This window comes from Onychostruthus taczanowskii, unplaced genomic scaffold (assembly GCF_017590055.1).
Source record: "Onychostruthus taczanowskii isolate IOZ18803 unplaced genomic scaffold, ASM1759005v1 scaffold4, whole genome shotgun sequence".
In the NCBI taxonomy this organism is placed as follows: domain Eukaryota; kingdom Metazoa; phylum Chordata; class Aves; order Passeriformes; family Passeridae; genus Onychostruthus; species Onychostruthus taczanowskii.
Genome location: NW_024501459.1, coordinates 21,257,854 through 21,281,051, shown reverse-complemented (window position 1 = coordinate 21,281,051; position 23,198 = coordinate 21,257,854). Strand labels below are relative to the sequence as shown.

The following is a 23,198-nucleotide window of genomic DNA, read 5'->3' as shown; positions in this document are numbered from 1 at the left end:
CTCATATGTAGGAGAGGTTGATTTATGTGCTGTCCCCACTCGTTTCCATACATGTGGTCAGAAGGGGGAGAAAGAACCTGCCTAATGCAGTAAAGATGCAGCTCTATTCAGTGAAGAAAAGTGTAATTTAAGCAAGTGTTTATTCCAGGAGAATGTAATTCAGGAAAAACACAAATGAATCTTAAATGGCTGAAATCTACAAACGTTTAGAAATGAAACTGCTGTTCCTCATTTTATACAGGTGTGTTTGCATCCCCTTGGCTTGTCTGTGTACTCCATAAATAAGGAACAGATTAGTCTAATTGAAATGGTGAGTACAGTGCTGTTTTGATTCAGTTACTCACAAAAGCATAAAACTTTTCAGCACACATTTTTGGCAAGCTAGTCACCAGTTTTTACTTCCAAAGTATTGTCATATCTATCGCATTTTCTGGTACACTACAAAGTCCAGTGACCAACTGGGATCTAATGGGGCCCACATAATGCTTGCCTACATCAGTCTTGTCACTGTCCTGCACCTTGTAACCAAATGAATAAACAGCTCACAAGAACAAGTATTACAGGAATAGCTTTATTATCTTTAAACAATTTAATTATATTACAATTTATCCATCAATATGCAAAATTAGAAGTATTAAACAACTTCCATAAAATACTCAGGAATGAAGCACATGTGTGTACATACATATACATTTTTAAACAGTGTTATTTAAACAATGACTAAGTTATTAAATCATTGTATGAAATGTTGAAAATGGATGGGCTAATGTCACAGTCAGAAAAGGACAATGCAGACCCCAGCCTCCTTTACTCTCAGTAGATGAGAGACACAGCTTTTAGAAACACCTTTTAACAAAACAGAACTCAAGAGAAAAATATCGCAGTTACTACATTCTTATTTACTGTGCATTTGGTCATATCAAGTATGCATAGAAGTCATTAACTATAAAGCATATGCTCCAAATGGTGATCACATTTTATTCCAGTTTTTGACTCCAATTCCAGCCACGTTCAGGATCTCCAGACATAATTCATTTTGGTAAGCATATAGAAAAGGAGAGAAAAGTTAACACGCATAGTTGGAAACCAAGTAAGCTTTTGATTTTAAAATGAAACTGCCATAGCCAAATTTGGTTTATAAAGTCATCTAACTGTGCCCAGAGATTGATTTCTTGTCTACTACAAGAAATGCAGGTGTTTAACATATATTTGTAAATGTATTGTGATGGCATCATTAACTATTAATGCAATTGGTGCCTGTGGGTCCATAGTTTTCAATAAACTTCAGAAAAATCTCACTTTGTTTAGTACATATTTGAAAGGTCACGTTTCTAAATATTCCTGTTTTTATCAGTTTGAAGATGACAAGCATAAAATGAATTAGGACTGAAGGGAGTACATACAATGTAGTGGTGGCAGATCAGAAATAAGCAAGACCCCACAAGGTGTACTCAGCACCTGCACACCTGGGTTACGTTGGGCTTGGAGATTTTAAGGAGACAGCTCTGTTTCTTAAATTTTTGAACTGCATGTTACTGGCTTCCAGTTAATGAGCAGACAATGCACGGTCATACATACATTGAAAGTACTTCTGAAAATTTGATGGTGGATAAAATAAAGTTTCTGTATACAGACAGTTTTAAAAATAAAGTCATGTTGTAGTTCATGTTTTGTTCTCCAAACCACACAAAGGCACTAGTTTACATTATGGACTAATGTCCTGCAGAACTTCACTCAAATAAAGGAAGCTATTTTAAGGTTAAAGTGGTGCTAAAACCCAGCTGTCACTAGTAACTTAAAACAGCCACACTGGGTTTTTCAGATTTAGTGGGGGAAAACGCACATGTTGGGGGAGTGTGGGTGTGGGGGGAAAGGCGCAGCCTTGAGCAAGTTTTTACAGCTGAGTTATAAACCTGGTTTATAACAGAAACTGGCAGACCCTAAAATAAGATATAGAGGTATTGATACACATTTCTGTGTGTGGTAAAAACGTCCGTATGCACGTAATTTTCCCCCATTCTCTAATTTTTGGTTATTGAAAAGAAAAAGGATTTTGATTAAGCTGTAGTCCAAGGCTGTTCCTTCTCACTTTATTCCTTTGCCAGAACACTTTCCTTCCAGCACTAGTATTTTGGCTAGGAAGCAGGAATGTTGTCAAGATTAGAAAAGCTATTGGGCTTTGTTATCAATTTCTACCTCCTCAAAAATTGCACGCATCTCTACTTGATGTAGGTTACTGCAGAGAAAGCTTTCAAACTGGTAGGACATTACTACACACACCAGAAACAACTATTAATTAAATCCTTTCCTCAAGGCTTTATTTTTCACCATGGTGAATTTGCTAATGAATACCTGGGCAAAATTTGGATCAACTACATACTGATAGGTTTTTGTTATAGTCAGGGGCTGTTCAGCAGCCACGGCCTGGGGGGCTGGCGCTGCGGCGGTGCTGGGGGCGAGGTGACAAGAGGTCTTTGTGATGTACTCCACCAGGCGGTTGTACTGCTGCTCTGAGAGTCTCTCTCTGGCGCCCTCGGCCTGGGATCAGACAAGATACAATAGTTACTGAGGGTTTGACAGTAACTGAGCTGAGCAACAAGGACAATAGCTTCCACATTTCTCTGAAGAAAATCTTCCTGCCTGAAATCTTAAAACAGTTTAAAGGATTTTTTAAATCATGAGTGTTCTCCCACGGTTGAGTCCTTGGTGAATTAGTCCTCTGCTGTTTGGACTTCTGAGAAGCTCTAACTGCCACACAAAATTTAAGCAGTATCTTTTGAGAATTGGTTAAGAGTAGACTTTACAACAGATCAACTCCTTGTATACAGCAAAGGCACTGAAACCCCTTTTAGAAAAATGTCAGTAGCTCTTGGCAAGGCTTATCATACAGAAATTCTATTTAGCCAAAATATTTTAGTCTTCAACTTACTTCATTTAAAATGAAGACTTGAAGCTACTTTCCAGATGAATATCCTATGGCAGGATATATCCATCGGGTTCTGGCAACAAAACCCATTCACACAAGGACATTTTTCTGAACAGAAGGGTTTTACTAAAGATGATTTGGGCATTTTGTTTCTGGAGAAGACATTAAGGGATCTGTGTTTTGCAGGCTGAAATAGGTAGGGGTTGTTTAAGATCCTAGCAAGAGGAATGCAAGACTTACCCCAGTGGGAAAAAATACAGTAAATCAAATACTGTAATCAATCATATGGTTGCAACCAGATAAACTATTACCCAGAAAAGCTATGGGCAAACCTGGCTTTGGAAGATCAATCTGCTGTGCCCTTGTTTTTGAAGATGCTGAGGATGGCTATGACTATCTTGAGAAGGGAAGGCAAACAAGCAGGCATCAAGCTGGTTGCATGGGCTCAAAGAAATATTTCAGAAATCCCACCATGGATACTACAGTAGTATGATAAGCTAAGTCATTCAGAATAGAAGTTACTTCCAAAATATTATGATGAAAAGGCAGGAGCTATAATAGGGCTAGGGTTTGATGCTTCCTTACTTTATGCTTGGAGAATTGCTGACCAGTTTAATTTTTGTAGGATTTCAATTTCCTTGCTGGACATCATGCTAAAGATTTAAACACTGCTATCTTCTGCCTGTTTTTCAGGGAGTTGTACAGGTCTTGCTAGATAGAATGATATTTTCAAACAGTGCCATTAGATTAAATTTAACATCCACAATTGTCTCTTGTCATGTCTCTGGACTGCAAGACTCATTTAAATACTCTGCTGCTTATTTGAAGAAAGAATTAATATGATTGATAGATAGTGACAGGTGTCACATTCCCATGGAAAAAGTCCCCTCTGGATTTTTTTACTATGCCTTTGGAGATGGATTTGCTGCTCAGTGAGTAGAAACACTCCTGTTTTCAATCATCATCACAAAATTGCTAAAGGAAGCAGGCTCATGAACAAGCTCAGAAGTTTAAGGTTGAAGCCTGTGCCTAGAAGCAGCAGAAATGATGAAATGGGCAGAGGAAGGGGTTGTTTCCATGAACGACCTTAAGCACCCAGAAGGCAGAGTGCTACAGCAGGCTCCCAGCTACCTGTGGAGAACGGTGTCTGAACCACGACTCTGGGCTGGTGGCTCACTGAAAGTATCTCAGCACTTAGTCTGTTTCAGCAGTTGAAAGGAGACAAATATGCTGGAGTACCACCTATGTAAACTGGATTTTAAGTTACAGGGTAAATTTTGCATGTAGGTGGCTTCGCACTTTTTCCTGATTTCTCCTAGGGAGGTAAGCCCAGGACAGCTGGGTTCTGCTTCCACATTGACCAGAAGATCCTGCTTACCAAAGGAGAGAGAAATGGTGCTGGTATCCCACTCATTGACTTTTGTGAACCCACTCTTCATTAAACCCCAGGCCATTTTCCACAGATTCAGCAAAATTATTCAGGAGGAAATATTAACTATGGTTGGATGGTCTTCCAAAGTAACTGGGACCCTGCTTGCTTTTAGATGACTTCATCTGTAACTAAGTGTCTGCTTCTGTAGCCAGCTTCAGTTTGGCTTATATTTTCAAGACAAGAAAAATTTGGAATTGATGTTATTCTACATTTATTTCCTAAATGGGACCTAAGATTGTCACTAAGTGCCCTCACTTGCTGCTTTGAACATTTATAATGTTAATATCCAGATCACTCAAGGATTCAAAACTTCATCAAGGCTTGCTTAATGCACCTCGTAGAGAAATACTACAGATATCATGTCCCTTCATACTACAAGGTCATATTTTTGGGTTAAGAACTCCAGTATTTTTCTAAAATTCCTCCCATTATGGTTTATAATGAATAAGCTTCCAGCAATTCTAACTCCACAGCAGCTACAACACCTGTGCTGTGCAGTCCAGATGGGTGTAGCACTGATCTACTCCTCTGTGCACACTGACTAAGGAGATCCAGCTCTTTAGGTTTTTTTTTCTATTGCTTTGAGAAATCCAAAGATTGGTTTTGAGCTTGAAAGACGGTAACACGTAGGACTATTAAAAAAAAATCTGGAATATCTGAAATTCCAGGGCCCTACAATTTTTTGTTGTCTTCTTGATGTTATGAGCTATACCAAGAACAGCTGGAAGAGCAGGACTTTTGAGTTTGACATCTGTCTGGAAACAAGCAGTGTCTCAATTACTTTGGAAGATAATCCAAATACAATTAATACTTCCCTTTCAATAACAAACTTGTCAGTGCCAGAGTTTTTAAGAATCCATCCAGGCTATTCCTATCCAGATGGATTAAGTTATATATTGTGGAGGCGAATAAGGCATCAGGCAAACCTATTGCTGAAGGAGTCAAAATATGCTCCATAACATCTCTGGTGATTACAGCTGTAGAATAACTCATGTTTTGTTTCTTAACTGTTCCAAGAAGCTGAGAAGAGGGAATGAGAGAAACTGTTTTGGGCAGAGCTGAAATAAAACTTTTGGCAATTGTTTTTGTGAGCAGTAATGCAAAAAAGTGGATTTTTATAGCCTTGAAATTAAATGTTTCAATTCATTGTATTATTTCTAGCATCTTTTTTAAACTAATCAGAAAAATAGACATAACTTATACTGGTAACATTAGCTCTGTTTTGCTAAACTCAAAATAACATTTTGGTTGACCTGATTGGGCATTTTCCAGCTAAAAACTGAGGCCATCTTTGCAAATGCCATCGTGCACAGACATGCCTGCACTTCAGCTGAGGACACGTTCAGTGCAACACAATGGCCTACTATTAATACTGAGGAGTTGTGCCTATTTAGGCATCACTCTGCAGCTTGGAGGCTGCTCATCTGCAAGTCACAACTTGTTCCTCCTAAGGTTCCTTTTCCTAATCACATCTGAAGACTTTGCAGAAGCTCTTGTCAGGAAGCTGAAGGGAAGCTCTGGCTCCCATCAGCACCAGTGCTGCACATGACACCCAGACAACAGCTTCAGCTGCAGAAAGGAAATCACCAAGTATGACATCTCCCAATCCACTAAAAAACCAGCAAATATTAATTACAAAACAGTCTACGTAATTACTAAAACTGTATTTTTTGGAATCTTTTATTGTGTAGCTGCCTTAGCTGCCTTAACATAAAAAAATTCAAATTTTTTTTATTCTGTTTCTTTCAACTGCTCTTCCTCACAGCACATTTCTTTAAATTTTTACAAGAATTTCAGTATCAGGATCTGCATTTTGAAGCAATGTTTTGCCAGGTTTGTTTTGTACAGCATCACTCAACTTCTGCTGTCTTGCCATCCCTGACTTGGCTCCACCTGGGACACAGGCACTTTTCCCAGCTTTTCCCATGCCATCCATTTCACTGCATTCTCAAGACGCTGTATCAGCAAAAGAGATGCTGGGCTCCAGGCTTACAGCTCCTAGAGTTGCATTGCTGCACCACTTGAGTAGGACTCCAATATTTCCATCCAGAACTTCAGAAAACAGTGATGTGTTTGGTCCAGTACCTCCAAAGGAGGACGCTATGAGCGCGCGTGTGTGGGAACATTGGACTCTGCACGTGCCATGCAGGGTTGCTCTGTGCATTCAGGGGCCCCACGTGCCCATAAATCCTACACATTCCCAGCTGTAGGGGCTAGAATTAGGCTCCCTGTCCCTTGCCTTCCCTCCTCCCAAAGAGGCAGACCCTCTGCACCCTTCACCACCCACTTGCAGCAAGCTGCCCTTCCCCCACAGCAGCAGTCTTCTCCTCACCCCTTGGAAAACCAGATGCCAGACAACACTCCAGGCCAATGAAAAAAAGATCTGGGCTGGTGCTAAAGTTAGGGTTAGGATAGGTTGGGTGCATCCAGTGCCTTAGTGAAAACAACTTTTCTTCTTCTTCCCTTCAGGACACTGGCTCTGGACTGAGCAGGATAGGCTGGACTCTGACAGTTTGATGTGTGCCTCCACCAACCACTCAGCACTCAGGGACAAAAAAAAGCTGAGTTTGCCCATTTGCTTCACAATTTAAGTAATCCCTCATGTAGCTTTGTGGTGAGAGAAGGCAACTTCAGTCAACAGTTCTCTGTGAGACTGAGGTTAGTGGAAAGACAATAAATATAAATAGAGAATTCAGCACTAAAGAAAGCTTTCACAAAAATACTCAAGTGCTGTCACGACACAGATGAAGTCCTTGCTGAAATTGAAGCAAAACTCTTCAGTGACTTCAGCAAAGTTAGGATTTGACTGAAGGTGCTCCTACTTTTTGTCACACCTCATACTTCAGGGTTTTTTTATATTTGAAACAGAAATTACTGTTATAGCAGTCTATAAACTACCTGGCACACTTCTATAAAAACTGGGACATGCATGTTCATTTTTGAAATGCTCTCTCATATGATTCTACTTGAGAATTTAATACAATAAACATTGTTTCCCAAAAGTGTAAAAATATAACATTCTTCTGCCATTAAAAGAAGATAATTAATCCAAAAAAACCTCAGTATTCAAATGGCTTAGACATCTTTCAACATGAAGATGAAGCTTTTATGCTCTTACTGGAAAACACGTGGTGCATCCAATCTCAGAGAGGGACTAATCCAGTTTAAAGCTAGCATTTGCAGAAGAAGGAGGATCTAAGGAAGTAAATACAGCCAAACAAGACCACTGTGCTAGAAGAGACAAAATAAAAGCAGGCTGAAAGGAGCACCAGCACCACTGAACTGTTACCAGAATTCCCAGAAGAATAAAAGGAACTGCTTCTGCTGGGAGCTGGTAGGCACAGGGTGCACTGCCAACAATGAACACCTCGTGCATATGTAGCCATGAGAACCTTTTCCGAAAAAAGGTGTTGGTAGGCACAGGGTGCACTGCTGACTTGCCAAACAATGAACACCTCGTGCATATGTAGCCATGAGAACCTTTTCCGAAAAAAGGTGATGCTTATCAAGAACTCAGACTTCCTCTATTTTTTCCCTCAGAAAATTTCTGTCATAGATATGGTATATCACGATCAATAAGAGGATAGAAGGGAGCAGACACATTCCTTTCATCCAAAGGGAAACACAGCTAACTATGAGGGGAAGATCTCCTGGTTTGGCACTTCAGCCTCTGGCCTCCCAAAGGTGAGTATTCCCACTGCCAGAAGCACCAGCATCAGTGTAACTTCATCTTTGAAGGGAAAAGGTACTCAAGTCCTTACCTCCAAGTCAGAAGGCACTCTCTGTTGTTTTAGCTGCACCTTCAGCAGATCTTTTTGCTGATCATCTTCCAGACAATCGATTTCAGTCACGGGGAAGGCCTGCTGCTGTGTGTCTTCACTGATGCTCACGACAAAGAGCACCTCTGAGGTGAGCAGCAAGCAGCCTTCATGCTGCTGGCCTGATCCACTCACAATCATGACATCTAAGGCCATATGAACCTCTGGCCTTCCCAGAGACTGCAGCATTTTCCTGCATTATCAGGTTAAAAAAAGAAAAAGAAGATAAAAAAAAGAACTAGTTAGTGTACTGCATTGGATCCTCCAGGGCTTATTTTGATCACTGTTTTTACTTAAGCCTGTAGCTATCACCTACGGATGTAAAATAAGCCAGGGAGTGTACTCCAAAACTCCGTTACTGAAAGATGTAAGACTTCAGATTTAAAGAATGAATATGAAATTGTTACTTATCAAAACCCCTCAATCACTCACCACAGAATTGGCCTAATATCTGTGCTAGGTTAGCCTATTTCCCCCCTCCTATTTCCTTGAGAATAGAAAAATTACCCTGAGAAGTGGCTTAGAAATTCAGTGCAGAAAATAAAGCTATCTTCACTAACAGCTGTTTCTGGAGATGTGCAGTATTTTTCTTGGGCTCAGCGCAATGATAAAATAAGTAAGAACTCACTGAATACCATTAAATAAAGATCAGCTCTGTAGTTTCAAAGCTGGATGCATATCAGCAGCCCATCATTTGCAGATTGGGTTTCTATGCACTACCTTTGTGTTTAATGTTCCTAAACAAACTGCCATAACTCAGCCTTTCCTAGGGAAGCCTTTCCTGTTAATTTGACCAGAGGCCAGAACCTATTAATAAACAATGTGGATGTAAAAATGAGCAATTGTCTAAATAATGTTACCAGACGTATTTGACGTGGCTGTTTGGAGCCTGCTCAACATGTTGATCATCTGGACGAGAGCGCTGCTTGGGAAGCTGAGAAAGTCCAGCTCCATGCAAAATACCTGTGGGCAAGAGAATTCAGGTTTCTTAGTGGCTGTTTTCTACAACGCAGTTACGTGTTGTAGTGATGTCATCTGTTTAAAGCAGTTCATAAAATAGTGCAGATCCAAAATGATGTCACATCTCTGGAAGCTGTAGTCAAGATAATTCATTAAATATTACAATGCAAGAGTTGTGCATTTAACCCCCATGATCTTGCTTTAGCAAGAAACAAGAAAAGCCCCACTGTGTGTTCCATGAATCAGCTCTACACTTGCAATCAGGAGAAACATAACACTCCTGAGAGCCTCACTTCAGAGCAGGATCAGACACATCACTTAGGATTTATGTAGAAAAAATCAAGACCATTGTTAATTTTCTTGCTTAATATTAAAATACTTTCATATACGTGTCACAATTGGTACAAATTAGAAGGCAAGTTTGCCTGCATTTAAATGTTCAGTTACTTAATCCAGCTGTTAAACACAGATCCGTGTACATTTATGAGCTCTCCTGGGGCATCTGGTTTATTGTGAATTCTTCTTAGTGCCAGCACAGAATGGAGACTACAAGCAGCAGTTAAGCAGGTTTCTAAAGAGACTCTCCAGAGCTGAAGATGATACAGTATGTATGATTTCAGATGGCCTATAAACGTTCAATGATGAGGTATGGTCACCAGAAAGAATGCGTGGGATGCAAAAAATTCACAAATGGAGTAGTTCTAAAAATTTTTACATGACAGACATGGAGTAGGTTATGCAGCAAATACTAGTGTTATATGGTTTGGTGCTAAGTTACTCTTTTACAAATGTACTTCTTTACAAATAAATTAAGAGATTTTCTTTTGTCTAAGCATTCCAAAGGCACAAGGGTGTCAATAACTTAGATTCCCTCTTACACAATGGATAATAATTTAAACAAAACATCAGCAATGAAAAAAAAACCCTTTAATTTTTAGCACACATGTTGATGGTAATACTTAAAAGCAGCATCCCAATTGTAACAGTTGGCTTACCGAGGTTCTCAGCATTATGTGAGTGAAAATGTTATTTACAGATGGAGACAGAGAGAACATGTGTTTATTTCTGTGTGGTCCTCCACCCCTTGGTCCCCCCCAAGAGGCACTGTCCCACTTCCAATCCAGTTGTGGGTAAGAGTTACTTGAACTCTTGTGTATTTTCCTCTCACGCACTGTCAACTATTATTGATATAGTTTTATGTTTTTTCCTGGCTAACTCCTTTTGTCACATGGTCATGGAAAACATGAGGTCTTATATACCATATCTGCAATGAAAAGTGTCCCTCTACTACTATGACTTTCTTGATAAAAACAGCAGGAGAATTAAATCTAGAATTAAAATGTCCCGGGCAGCAAAGCCAACACAGAGACAGCCGACAACAGAAAAAAACCTTCTGATTTTGCTGATACAAGTTTTAAACCTATGGGGTGTACAGTTCAGGAGAACAGTTATTATTTATGATCATACAAACAAGATAAAGTTGATTTGAAAGAATTCTAATACTTGTTTCGTTATTTCTTTTACTAGATGGAATGAGCTGTGGATGTTGTAGGAAGCATCCTAACCTTAAGCTCTATGAGAACTACTCATATTTTAGTCAACACAACAAGCATAAATATTGCCAGTGATTAAAGGCTTAAACATTCAAGGTTTGTCTGGTATAATTAGTGAGGTGGAATTATTGACACATTGTCCTTCTATCAATATCTCTTCCCTGACTGCCTCCAACCAGCATTTCTTCTTAAATAATCAAGAGGAAAGTGATTTATTGATACTGCAGATAAATAAATTAGTGTATTTTGATATTTTATTTTTATCTTTTACACTTTCTGCTTGTCCAGAATGGTTCCCATCAATTTGAAAGGATTTGGCACCAGTGCCATTAAGTGCTCAGTCTATCTGGAAACCCCACCTCTGGCTGCTCTAAGGTTACCCATGTATCTGAAAACAGGACTGTCTTCTTGTGAAGCTCCAGTTTAAAGGGGATGCTCCTACTACATGACTCACTTCTTTCTCCCAAGAATGTAACTCACTCTTTGTGTAGAGATAGTCCAACTCTTTCCCTGCCATAACAAAGCAATCTCAAAATAACACTCTAATTGGACATAGTGTTGCTCTAATCCTTTTATGTCAAAAACTATTTTTCAAGCACATATGTTTCTGTAACTAATTCTACTGTATTCCAAGAATTACTTCATGCTTTCTGCATTCTCTGTTTCTGTGGCTGTGCATCGCTGATCAGTAACACAAGAGAGAAGCACAACACGATGGCGTTTCAGAAAACCAGCAGAGCATTTGTAAGTATTTAGCAGTGGCATTTCTAAACCTTTCTCTAAGTCACACAATACTGAGCTGGGTAAGTAAGACATAGCAGGTTGTATTTGAACAGCATTTTAAAATATAAATGGAGGTGTTGGAAATATGAAACTCACCGTAACCTGTCTGGGAGACGAGCTCAGCTGCCCCTCCAATGGGCTTCGTGAAGACGCCCATGATTCCCTTCCCCACACCCGAGATGACCCCTCTGGCTTTATGCCCAGCAGAAGCTTGGGCCTCAGATACTCGCTGAAAATTCCGCATTGGCTGATCCACAATCCCAGCAATTGCACCTGAAAAAACAAGAGTCTCCAGTAAGTAGCGAATATATAAATATATAGTGAATATATAGATAAATATTCTGTAATAAGAGGAAATCTTACTACTGGACCTGAATATTGTTTGGATTAGAGACTGTACCCCATTCTTATACAGTTATTTAGTATGTGACCAATTAGCTAAACACTATCTTAGCTTCAGTTAAGACCTAACCTTTTTTTAAACATTTAGATCACCTAACCTAACACTATGTTTTCCTCTTTTGACTACTTATGCTAAATGCTTTTGCTGAGTTAATTAAATTTGATAATAATTCTGAAAATGTTGGGCTAGGAATAAAATCCTCCAGTTTTAGACGACTTGAGCTGCTGTGGAAATGAGATTTTCACGTAAGTGCGAGATTGACTTCATGAGAATAAAAACTGCTTGTATTCAATAGATCATTTTTATATCCTCTTCCACTGCCAGAAGTGTTCATAAGCTAATGCAACTTTTGATATATGACGAAGATTAGCAGAATTAGACTTTGAGCCTTTTTGTTACTTTTTTTTGTGAAAACCATCATATTTTACTTTAATGCGCATGGGTCAAACTTTTACAAGTGACATAATGACCTTCCCAGCTTTTAGTATCAACAGAGAACTTCAACTTAAATCTTCCTAAATGTAAACAGGTATGTGAGGTGGTACATTTCTTTGATCTTGAGTTTATGCTACCCACTTAACCACAGACATGTCTCTAGTTGTTGTAATTTTGATAGATAAGCTATTTGGAGATCACTATGGGTACAAGGACTGGACAAAGCCACACCAGTCTGCCCGAACCGAGGGGCTTTGCTCAGTGAAAAGCAAGTCTGCAGGCTTCTTGGTCAGGTCTCAGTTTGCACCTGCAGCTGCAGATATCAAGATAAAACAATTATTTAAGGAGTAGGATTGAGTGTCACCGTGGTTACTAGGCATTTTCACCTCAACCTAGACATCTTTGAAAGTTCTGCTTTGTAAGTGGAAGGAAATCCAGGCATAATTCCACAGATTCGGACAATTGCAACCGAGGTATTTGGCCCCATGTGTTTACCAGCGTGACGTGCACTAGGCAGTGAGCTGGTTTTCAGATGGTTTTAGTTACTGTCACTGGATAAATAAAGAAATTGCTGACTTTGAACAACAAGAACTAATATTGTATTTGTGCGCAGTCACTGTCCAAATAAAAGACAAGGATGAGAAGCAGCACACACTTCCCCAGATCCTTGTCCCTGGAATACTATGGATCAGGAATTCAAGAAACTTGCATCCCCCATAAATGCCTTCCTCTCCTCTTAGAGAGAATTCTCCCAAATTCTGTAGCACTAGCCTTTCGACAAATTTCCACAGAAAATGCTGGTCTATCTGTGAAGTGATGCCTGTTTTCAATTGAGGTCACTCACTGAAGCTGAGTGTGCAGCTGAACATTCACCTTTTGTACCATAAAAGCCACAAAGTTTTTCCTTAATGCCATGCCATTGAAATGATACAATTTTCAATTCATTAGTACTTACCAGCTGCTCCTGCTGCTTGACTAAAATAATATCTCAACACCACATTACACAATTGGGATTGTTTGTCCAGTCTTTTGTGCAATTGGGATGCATTTGAAGGCATAAAACAATACTTGGTGGTCTGCTAAGTTACAATATTATACTATCCTGTGACCTCCTTCACCCTATCTACTGAGGTCATCCACAACAACTGCACTTTCAGAACAGAAGTTATTGCCTTATAAAATGTAATCCACCTAAGTCCTAGCACTAGTAAATTATTTACTGCAATATACTTGAGCAAAGTTATAAGGTAATAATAAGACCCTACTCCAAAGGACCCGTGGTATGCTCCAGGCACTGCTCGGCTAGAATTAGGCTCAAGGACAAGGAAACAGAATGGAAACTGCTGTGACTGTGTTATAGAAGAATATTTATGTAATACCCCAAATAATCTATAGCTTAATTAGCCAGTTTTTAGTAATTCCACGCTTCCTGTTACTCTGGCATTTTATGCATGTTCTGAACTTGTCTGTGAAGACATGGCCCTTTTGTATCTCAAATTCTTTTGCAAGTCTTGTTGTTCTACCTGCAAAAAAATATATCAAATGATCTTCTCTTCCTCTGTAGTTCCTTATCTTCAATTGCAACTGACTGTCAAAACTCATTTATGTGCAGCGGCCATGCCCACAAATCACAAAATAAACTATAACCTTACTCCTTTTACTGAGGAGTGGCTGGTTCTACCACCCTTGTGTGGGGAATCCAGATCTGTGCAGCTCCTTTCCTGTGTGCAGCACGTGTGAGCGAAGGAAAAAGACATAGACCAAAGCCTGAGCAAACTCAAAACCCAGCAACAGCAAGAGAGTAGTGGCACACACGTGAGGTTCAGAGCACTCCTCACACCAGATACTGTGCCAAGCACATCTTCAGTGCCCCTGTGGCTTCTGGCATTCTAACAGAGTTGTTGGCAGCAGCACCATGAGGGATGGACTTACCAGAGAAAGTCTCTCCTGACAGATTTCAGTAGGGTATCAGGAAAGCCGAGCATGGGACCACACGTAGTGGTTCCTCCCTTCCCACTCTCGTTCTCTCTCACATGGTGTCCTACTGCTGTCCCTGTCCTTTCCCTGTAATGTCCCTCGACCAGTATTTTTTTAATTAAATGAAACCATTCTCCATTTTTCTTTTTTTTTCTTGCCCTAAGCATTTGATTTTATATGCATGTCCACATATGTACACACAGATTATGCATGTATAAAGAAAACCTCAATAAAATTAAACACCAAAGCAACAAAACAAAAACATATTCTTCCATTACTGGACCAAAGAGGTTCCAGCAACAACATAACATCTGCTAAACATCAGATGGGGTGCACTCTGGTTAATACATGTTGCTCAGTAACAATAAAAAAGCTACTTTGATAGCTACAAAATTCAGATAGTTCAGAGTATATCACTGGATTACTTCAAGAAGAATTTGATTATGGGCAGCAACTGGTTCATGCAGAGTGACAAAGTTTGGTGAACGTAGCACAGCTTACAGACCTTGGCAAAACTCGGATGGCTTGTGACAAACTTTTTCAGAGCAAGATATAATTGGAAAAAATCCCCCACTAAGAGAAACTGGCCATGTTTGCCATGAGGCTGGAAGCTGCCCAAGCTGAAGCCATTTTGCTTCCTTTTCTCTGTTGTCTTCCAGGGTTGCTGCAAGTGTTTCACACCAAAACCAGGGTTGAAGCATAATCTCATCACAGCAAACATCTCATAAAAATACAGCTCAAAGAAAAAAAGCACCTGTTGCCATGCATTAATGTTGCACAATTAGTGTGGAATAGCACACAGTTTCAGGATTAGCACTGGCTTGTGCTATCTTGTGTTGTAGATAGGCAAACACAGAGTGGCCCTGACTCAGTGATAGTGTACAGCAAGAACAGCCACCACCACCTGTAATAACAAAAATCTAAGCTTCTGAAACCCAGGCTTTGCCTGCTCTATCAGGAGAGTTACACTGTCAGGCAATATGGATCAATTCACTTCCCCAAAAGTAGGAAGGAGTAACTGAAATGTTGAGCACTTCTGCCACTGTAAAAAATAGCTTTTTGAATAGTTGTCATCTTTTGGTTATTCAGATATGCTCAACTTCCTAAAGGCAGCCACTTCAATATAATATTTTTCACTAGGACCGGCAGTTGAAAATACAGCAGATAGTTTCAAGAGTTTCTTTTACATGCTTAAAAGTTAATATTTTAAGTTTGACCCTGTCACACAAAATGCAAAAGACAGTTCCTTGGTTGGGAGTCAATAATCTAAATATTTTACCAAAAATTTCACTGCATATTTGCCTAAACATATAAAAGAAAAAACACACCTATCATAAGCTGTTGCTTCTTTTCACGCACAAGTGTTACTAAAACAACCCAGAAATCTCCCCCAAATTAGAAAAGAAGACAACAGCTGGCCAAAGATAACAATCAAATCAAACAACACCCTGACAGTGCTTGAGTCATTTAAAATGAGACAGGACAAAGCACTTAAGAATGTACCACAGGGAACAACTTGCACTGAGGAGGAGACGAGAGTACATGATTTTGGCCCTGATTCAGCAAAGCTCTTAAGCACATGCTTAAGTGCTCTGCTGAATCAGGGCCACCGTGAGCCAGATTTTCAGAAAAATCAGAAAGGCAACTCTAACTTTCTGGGTAGGTACCACAACATACCGGTGAACTGAGGACTCTTATGTGAGTTCACATAGGCACAGAATCTACATTGCCATTGTTTTAGCTGCCTGCATGGGTCAGATGGCTTTTACGAACATGAGAGTGCTGTGACCCTCGTAGAAATCTCCTTCACACTCTTCCATTTTACAATTAGAAAGTCATAGAAATTATGGCTTCAAACAGTCGTACTCTCTGCATTTCTGTGCTCATCAAACTTTTCATCCTTGTGAAGGAAAATAACTGCAGCTTCACTTTGTTATGTACGAATAACCTTAAGTGTTTTTAGAGTAAGCATATTCATGTTTATTCTGAATGTGCTGGGGGAAAAAGCAGCACAGTGATCCCATCCCTTCAACTATGACTGTTTGTTTTTTTTTTTTGGGAAGCCATAATATTCTTTACACTAAATGGCCAGGACAGCAGCAGCTTTCTGACAAGTTTGTAGAAATTGAAACACCAGTCTAATCAAAATTTAGGTCTTGACACAATTTATATGAATACTGCTGCCTATACAGAAGAAACATGCTTTTAAAAAATATTTTCTTTTAATTAAAAAACTGATACAGAGTAAGTAGAATATTTCTGATTTCTCCCTTAGTGAGTTTCATACTTGTCACATCCAGCTATACAGTAACTGTAGCTATTTATCTGGGTGCTTCACTGACACAACTGCTAACAAAAAAGGTAGTTAGCAGGGAGCAATCGCTAAACAATAACCACAGGAATAAAAACAGGACCCTAGCTTGTGGAAGAGCACTGTTTAAATGCTAATATGAAGCTCTAAATTTCTAACTCGAAGTCTGATTTCTTAGGAAATCAGGGGCACTGGAATTCTAGCTTTATTTTTTTGTTTTGCTTTTAACTCGGGTGTAGTGCTGTGAACCACGGAATCCTTGTGCGCGGGGAGGTGCAGGAATGGCGTATTTGTGCATGTACGTGAGGAGTTCCCAGCTTTCCTGAACAGCAGAAACTTTGCCTTGATACAGCCAAAGCTACAAAGTTTTGCTCTTTACTTCAGGCTGTGCAGCTGATGTTTTTAGCTCTGAAGGGCTCTGGTGTGTCAGTAAGGGGATATAGACACCATGTTACCTTGATGTTTAATTAATAACTGAGCCAAGATCACCAAACCATTTCACCAGCACATACACACCAGGCTGACACAGTGCTTCTAAAAGGATAACCTTTCATCCAGCAACTCGACTGCCCTTAGCCCAATAAAACAAGAGGGAAAAATAAAACCTCCTCCAAACTGCCTTTGATTTGCAACACCAGTAACAGCTTACTATTGGGACAGTGGCTACTAATATATGGAATTTCTCCTTTATGCACATTTCTCCCAGGACACTTGCTTGCCGGTTTACAGGCATTATCAAATGACAGTGCTTCACATAACCTAAAGTTATTGCTTAAAATAATTCCCAGCAACTTAACCCAAACTTGTAACATTTTTACCACTTCCTCTTTGGGGCTTTCAGGGTTGCGGTTGCAAATGTAGGAGTTGTGTACACTACTGAAGATTAGGAAACAGGACAAATCCTTTCAAGCTTCAGCTCTTCTAACCTCTTGCACTGGACTGCTTTTGGTCACTTTGATCTCTAAGAGATTCATACTGTTTAATACACACTGAGGAACTCTGCCAAACAATACAGTTCTGCATTCCTTTGCAGTGTGACAAGTTGAAGTAACCTAGAAAATCCAGCTCCTTACTGCAAAACTTCTCGCAGAGAATTTTTCCACTGTGGGTTAGTTTTCAAAATTTTAGGTGCTATTTTGAAATGGATAGAGTAATCTTCACTTCTCACCAAACCACTCGGCTGCTTGATGAATAAAATTGCACTGAATCAGGATGATCTGGGTCTCTCCGTAAAAGCAGAATTTCTCATCAAAGCTTACTTAACATCTGCACTAAGTTGAAGTGGTTTTCAAACAAACCCAAGAATCTCTGATATCTACAGTGCTGCAAAAACAAGCAGGTTCAGAAGGCATTCCTATAATTCATCGGAAAGTAAACATCAGCATGATGACGTCTTCATGTTGAATTAGTTACAAGTCACGCTGCCCGATGCAGAATTATTCTTTTTTTCCCACTTAGATCTACATCATGTACAAATGAAAATCTTATTTCACAAAGAAAGTGCAAACCCATTCTATATCTGCAATTATTTTATCAGCAAAAATCACACACAAAAGTCGGTAAATCTTGATAAACAGTATCTAATATACATACTGTGAGGCTTTTTCACAAGATTTTACAAGAAGACACCAACCCCCCACCCCCAGAATTTGAAATTATAATTCACAGTTAGAAAAGGATAGTGAGCAGATTAGAAAACAGTATTATCACTTGACTTGATATTTAATAGTACATTACCTAGAAGGCTAATGCCTAAACGAGAGAGCCCCTGTCTCAGTCCTTCTCCCAGGCTCTCTGGAAGCTGCCTTCTCCATTCTTCTTGTCTGTTGTAATGCTCCTCATCAAGTGACAGCCTATCCATATTCCGAGCAAGACTTGTTGCCAGATTGGTAATTGACGTCAGTGTACCTAAATGCATGGAGATATACATTTGGGTCTGGATCAAAATGCTTTAATTTAAACCACGGAGACATTGTATGCCTCCCTGCAATGCTGAGCTTATGAGCAGAGCAGCAAGTCAAGTGAACAGTCACCCATGTGTAACATGCTTTACTATTTGTCAAGCATCACCACGCTGCTGCTATGGCCCGCGTCACGCCTTTTACATTAGCCTGCTCCAGGTTTGCCTGGTCGGTGGGAACAGAAACTCATCTGAACATCCTTCTCCAGTTCCCTGACTTGTGTAAGGCTAATCTAAATGGAGAAGGGGGTGATGGAAAGGTAAACAAATATTTACAGAAGAAGCCGTGAGGCCGCGTCCTGCGGGAGGCAGAGCGGGGGCTCGGAGCAGCGGCCAGCGCCGGGGCAGGCGCCGTGTCTGTGCGGCGGCCGGAGCCACGCGATGGCACTGTTTGTACAGCTTTGCAGGGGAAAAGCTCCTCCTGTTCCCATGGCAGGCCAGCCCCACTGTCAGATCCCATCCACGTACTCACACAGTTATGACAACTGTATCTACTTCTTTTTTTTTTCTTTTTTAATAATAAATATGATGAGGCGACTGGTGTAGAATTTCTGATTGCTAGCAGAAGTGCAGAACACCTTTAATACTTCTGCAGTTATCACATGAAATACTTGCTGAGTGAATATCTATTTCCCACTGGGAGGTTTAAAATTCTGAAGTTTCTGAAACATTCTCATGCACTGCAGTAAAGCGGTGATCTGTTTAATACATGAGATATTGCATGTGAGCTTGTTACATACACTCTTAGCTTAGCTAAACAGGAACTGTTTGGTTTTTGAGCCCTGGTACCAGGAATTTCAACTGGCACGGTCAGAGCAGTATAAGACAAGGCAGGGCCAGGAGACTGAAGGATGGACAGATTTTATTGCTTCAAACTTTAACAATGCATGACAACAAAGCAGTAGTTGGAGTAATAAAATGAAAGCTCTACCTTTGGAAATGTGTTTTACAAATGATGTTGTTCCTCTGGAAACTCCACTGACAAATGCTCCTGGGCCTCTGGTCAGCCCTTCGTAGGGGAGCCTAAAGAAATCAGCTATGCCATTCCCTATGCTTCTCACCAGACTAGCTGGGCTTCCAAGAATTTCCAACGATCCAACAACCCAGCCTGTGTGGAGAAACAAGACACATGTTACAGCTGCAAAAACTGCAGAAGCAGCAGTTGTGAAAAGGTTATTCCTTAATTATCTTTTTCACACTAGAATTCATTGCATTATGAACTTCCTTTGAGCAAAACACAGGAAATAACTCATGCACTATGAATTCAGAAATGGCAATCTTTCATACTTCGTAAATCAAAGAAATCCTTTTGGCAAACTCACAAATAGCTTTAGAATTACTTCCTTCCAGGAGCTTCCCGTATTTCTGCTAAAAGTGTGTGAGGGAGGCGGATGCGAGAGCCTCGCAGCTACAGAGGAATGGGACTGCAAGCTCAGATGATCGGGTTGGTTTTAGACACTATAAGGCAGCCTTGTGATTTCACATCCTTATGTGATAGAATTGTGACAGGGAGTTTACACTGATACAATGTACTGCTTTACGGGAGTGTGCAGGTCAATTGCTTGATGGAGTGTTAGGAAAAGGGATGCAGATTTTTGACAAGTGCTTAAGAAGTTATTTTAAATCCACCCCAACCCTTCTAAGCTGATCATTTTCTTTCAGAGTGCAGTGAAAGCCAGACAAATGTCTTCTGCTCAGTACAGTTGTGTAAACAGCAATGACATCTACATGCTGATTAGGTTACTCATAGGGGAGTATTCCTTATGCATATCCCAGGAGAAGTATCTGCAGATCTGGTTTCCTATATAAACGCAGGGTTGCCAGCAGCTTGCTGGATGGCTGAGCACGCAGCAATCTGTTACTGGAAAGCTATTTGCAGGTCTTGTCTTTCTCAGGCTGGTAGGCAGCAGATTTATTAGGGAAACAGCGCTGCATAACTCTTTTTTTGGCAGCCCAGAGAGAGCAATTCAGAAATGGCAATAAATGTGAAACAGGAACTGTTTGGTCTTTGAGCCCTGGTACCACGAATTTCAGCTGGCACTGTCAGAGCGCACAAGGTGTGACAGGGCCAGGAGACTGAAGGATGGACAGAATGGGACAGACCGGCCTCCTGCTCTCCCATAAGGGCCCTTGATCTGTGCTCTGCCCTCCTCATTCCCATCTAATCACTGAAAACTCCTGCTCTCCAGATGCTTTTCTTGTTTTCTTTTAACCCCTCCCAGTCATTCCTGTGGAAGGCTGAATCATGAAACCGAACAGAAGAGAAAATGTTACTCATATGAAATGAATTAATCTCACACTATCATTCTAAGCTCCCGGAAAATCTATTATTCCTGTTGAATCTGTCCCACATTTCAGTTCTGGCAGGTTGAGAACTCCAGTACTTGTAATATGAAAAGCAGGAACCAGAGTGGACATAAGAGAGAGGGTGGGATGGACTACAAAAACAAAACCCCAGTGCTACTGGCAATGCAATGAACAGAGCAGCAACACACACTGTGGCCCACTGTCCTGGAAAGGAGCATCCCCTGGCAGTCCTTTCCTGTCAGGACCAGGGGAAGCCAGAACTCCAGGATAGGCCTGCAATTCCCTCACTGTAGGGTTTTTAATAAATTATCTTTGCCACTGTGTGAAGTGCTGAAAAGCTGGAGGGGTGGGGGAGGTGTGTACAGACAGGAGAGGTTGTTTCTTTTTCTGATCAATATTTTTGCAATAATTCCTTAGAGCCTTTTTTACCCCCTAAATATTCTTGACATTCCTTGTCCTACGTGGTGGTGTGAGGGCAAGTGGCTACAGGGCACTGCAGCTTAGTGCCTTGGTGCCCTGCAGCATCCCCAGCAGGCACCACCAGCCTGGGACATGGGGGATCCAACTCCACTCACTGCTGGGCCAGCCAGCATTTCAGGAATGTAAAACAGAAAAAAACCCCAGGAATGAAAATAGTTAAACACAAAACTGAGGGCTTGCCTGGTATGCCAGGGTTGGTTTTACCTGTCTCTGCCTGCCAGGTATGGGAAGCTCTGGATGGATCATGCTCACCCTTGGAGAGTGTATGGGAATAATGTACAACCTGCAGCACGGGTGAGCCTCCTTGGCTCAGAGCAAACCCAATGGCTCCTCACTTCATCCAGCTTGGACCTCCCAGCCCACAGAGAAGGTCTGAGAGTAAGCCAGGAGCAGGAGAATGAGGAATTGGGAATAACCCCTCCAGTCACAAGCTCTGTGTAGCATTTTACTTTGCAGAATGCAGTATCATTGTCAGGTTACCATTTCCCACTTAGCCATAGTAATTATATCCACTGACATGAAATGAATATGACTGTATTAGCAGAGAGCCGCTGAATTTTCTTTATAGGCAACTATAGGGCCAGAGTGGTACCAGTGATATTTTTGAATAGAATTTTATGCACTTTTATATAGGGGACAACTTAATTAGAAAAGACTAGGAGATTTCCATTGCAGGTTTGGCTGATTTGGGATAAGCAATGCTAATCAGCATATTTGAACAGAGATCTCCAGCCCCATCCATGGCTTTAATGGATTCTGACCACTCCTTTGGAACACACAGGGCAACCTGATGCACCCTCTTCAGCAAGCTTTGGGGCAAATCCTGCCCTCTCCCACAGCTCAGCAGTGGTCCTGCACACAGCTAAGGGCAAAAGAGTGCACATCCCTGAATAAAAGGTATGGCTGTATGGACAGGCTGTCTGTGCAGATGCTACCAATGATTTATGCATGAGACAGTGGTTAGCAGAAGGGGGTCAAACAACCCATATTGGAGATTAATGTAGTTAAGATGCAGGAGCACGAGGTCCTTTTCCAGAAGAGACCAACTGTGCTAATGGTGAGAAAAAAACTCTGGGTTTGCAGATCATATAAAGCTTTTTCCTTGATTTTTTCCTTCCTTTTTTAACTTTGTTGACACAGTCAACTTTTTTGACAAGAGTCACAAAGTCTTGAACATAAACCATTTTCATTGCTAAACCAAACATTAATCAGTACAATTCACCATTTTAATCATGGTGACACCTTTCAAACAATACATTTTAGTTTTAGTACTTTCAGTGGGAGTTAAGTATATATGCATATGTATTTTCCTGAAGGGAAGTTCCACCAAAGCAAACCTCAGTTCTTAAATCTGCTTGATTTCAGATACATCGCTGATCCCAGAGCAAGTGATGGGGGAGAAGCATTTACACTGTGGACAATATCTGGCTGCAGTTTCACTCTTAATTACCAAGCAACTAGATCTGCCCTTCTGTACTATGAGATTTAACTACAGAACAAATCCAAAGAAGCAGCAAAAAGAAAAACCTGCAAATTTTGCAAGCATAATATTGCATGAAAATAATGAACTGGTACACTGTTATGCTGCACAACTGTGCACACTGTTGTGACAACCCACAGTGCAACTCAGGTATGCACACAGTGAAACACAATGTCAGCATCTATAAATAGATGAAATACACGTGTACAGCTTTGGAAAGCGTGCACAGAAGTCAGGTTGCAGTATGCTAACAGTCCAAATGGAAGCATTAGGATCTCAGAAAATCTGACTATTAGTACTGCAGGAAAATAAATCCCATGTTTCAGTGTGAAATATGTTACTTGTGTGTGATTGTGGAGGAGCTTCCTTCTGT

General features: G+C 40.5%; 1 protein-coding gene across 7 annotated transcripts in view; it reads right to left on the bottom strand.

The window, feature by feature from the left end:
• Positions 1-555: 555 nt before the first annotated feature.
• VPS13B (vacuolar protein sorting 13 homolog B) overlaps positions 556-23,198 on the bottom strand; it is a 429,942-nt gene continuing 407,299 nt past the window's right edge. For all 7 annotated transcript variants that reach the window (XM_041413097.1, XM_041413101.1, XM_041413100.1 and 4 more), the window contains 6 exons: positions 19,490-19,666; positions 18,336-18,506; positions 11,569-11,745; positions 9,037-9,139; positions 8,120-8,369; positions 556-2,538 (listed from right to left, as the gene is read on the bottom strand). In XM_041413097.1, coding sequence (XP_041269031.1) covers positions 2,293-2,538; positions 8,120-8,369; positions 9,037-9,139; positions 11,569-11,745; positions 18,336-18,506; positions 19,490-19,666 — 1,124 coding nt within the window. In that variant the 3' untranslated portion in view covers positions 556-2,292. The remainder of the gene's footprint in view (positions 2,539-8,119; positions 8,370-9,036; positions 9,140-11,568; positions 11,746-18,335; positions 18,507-19,489; positions 19,667-23,198) is intronic.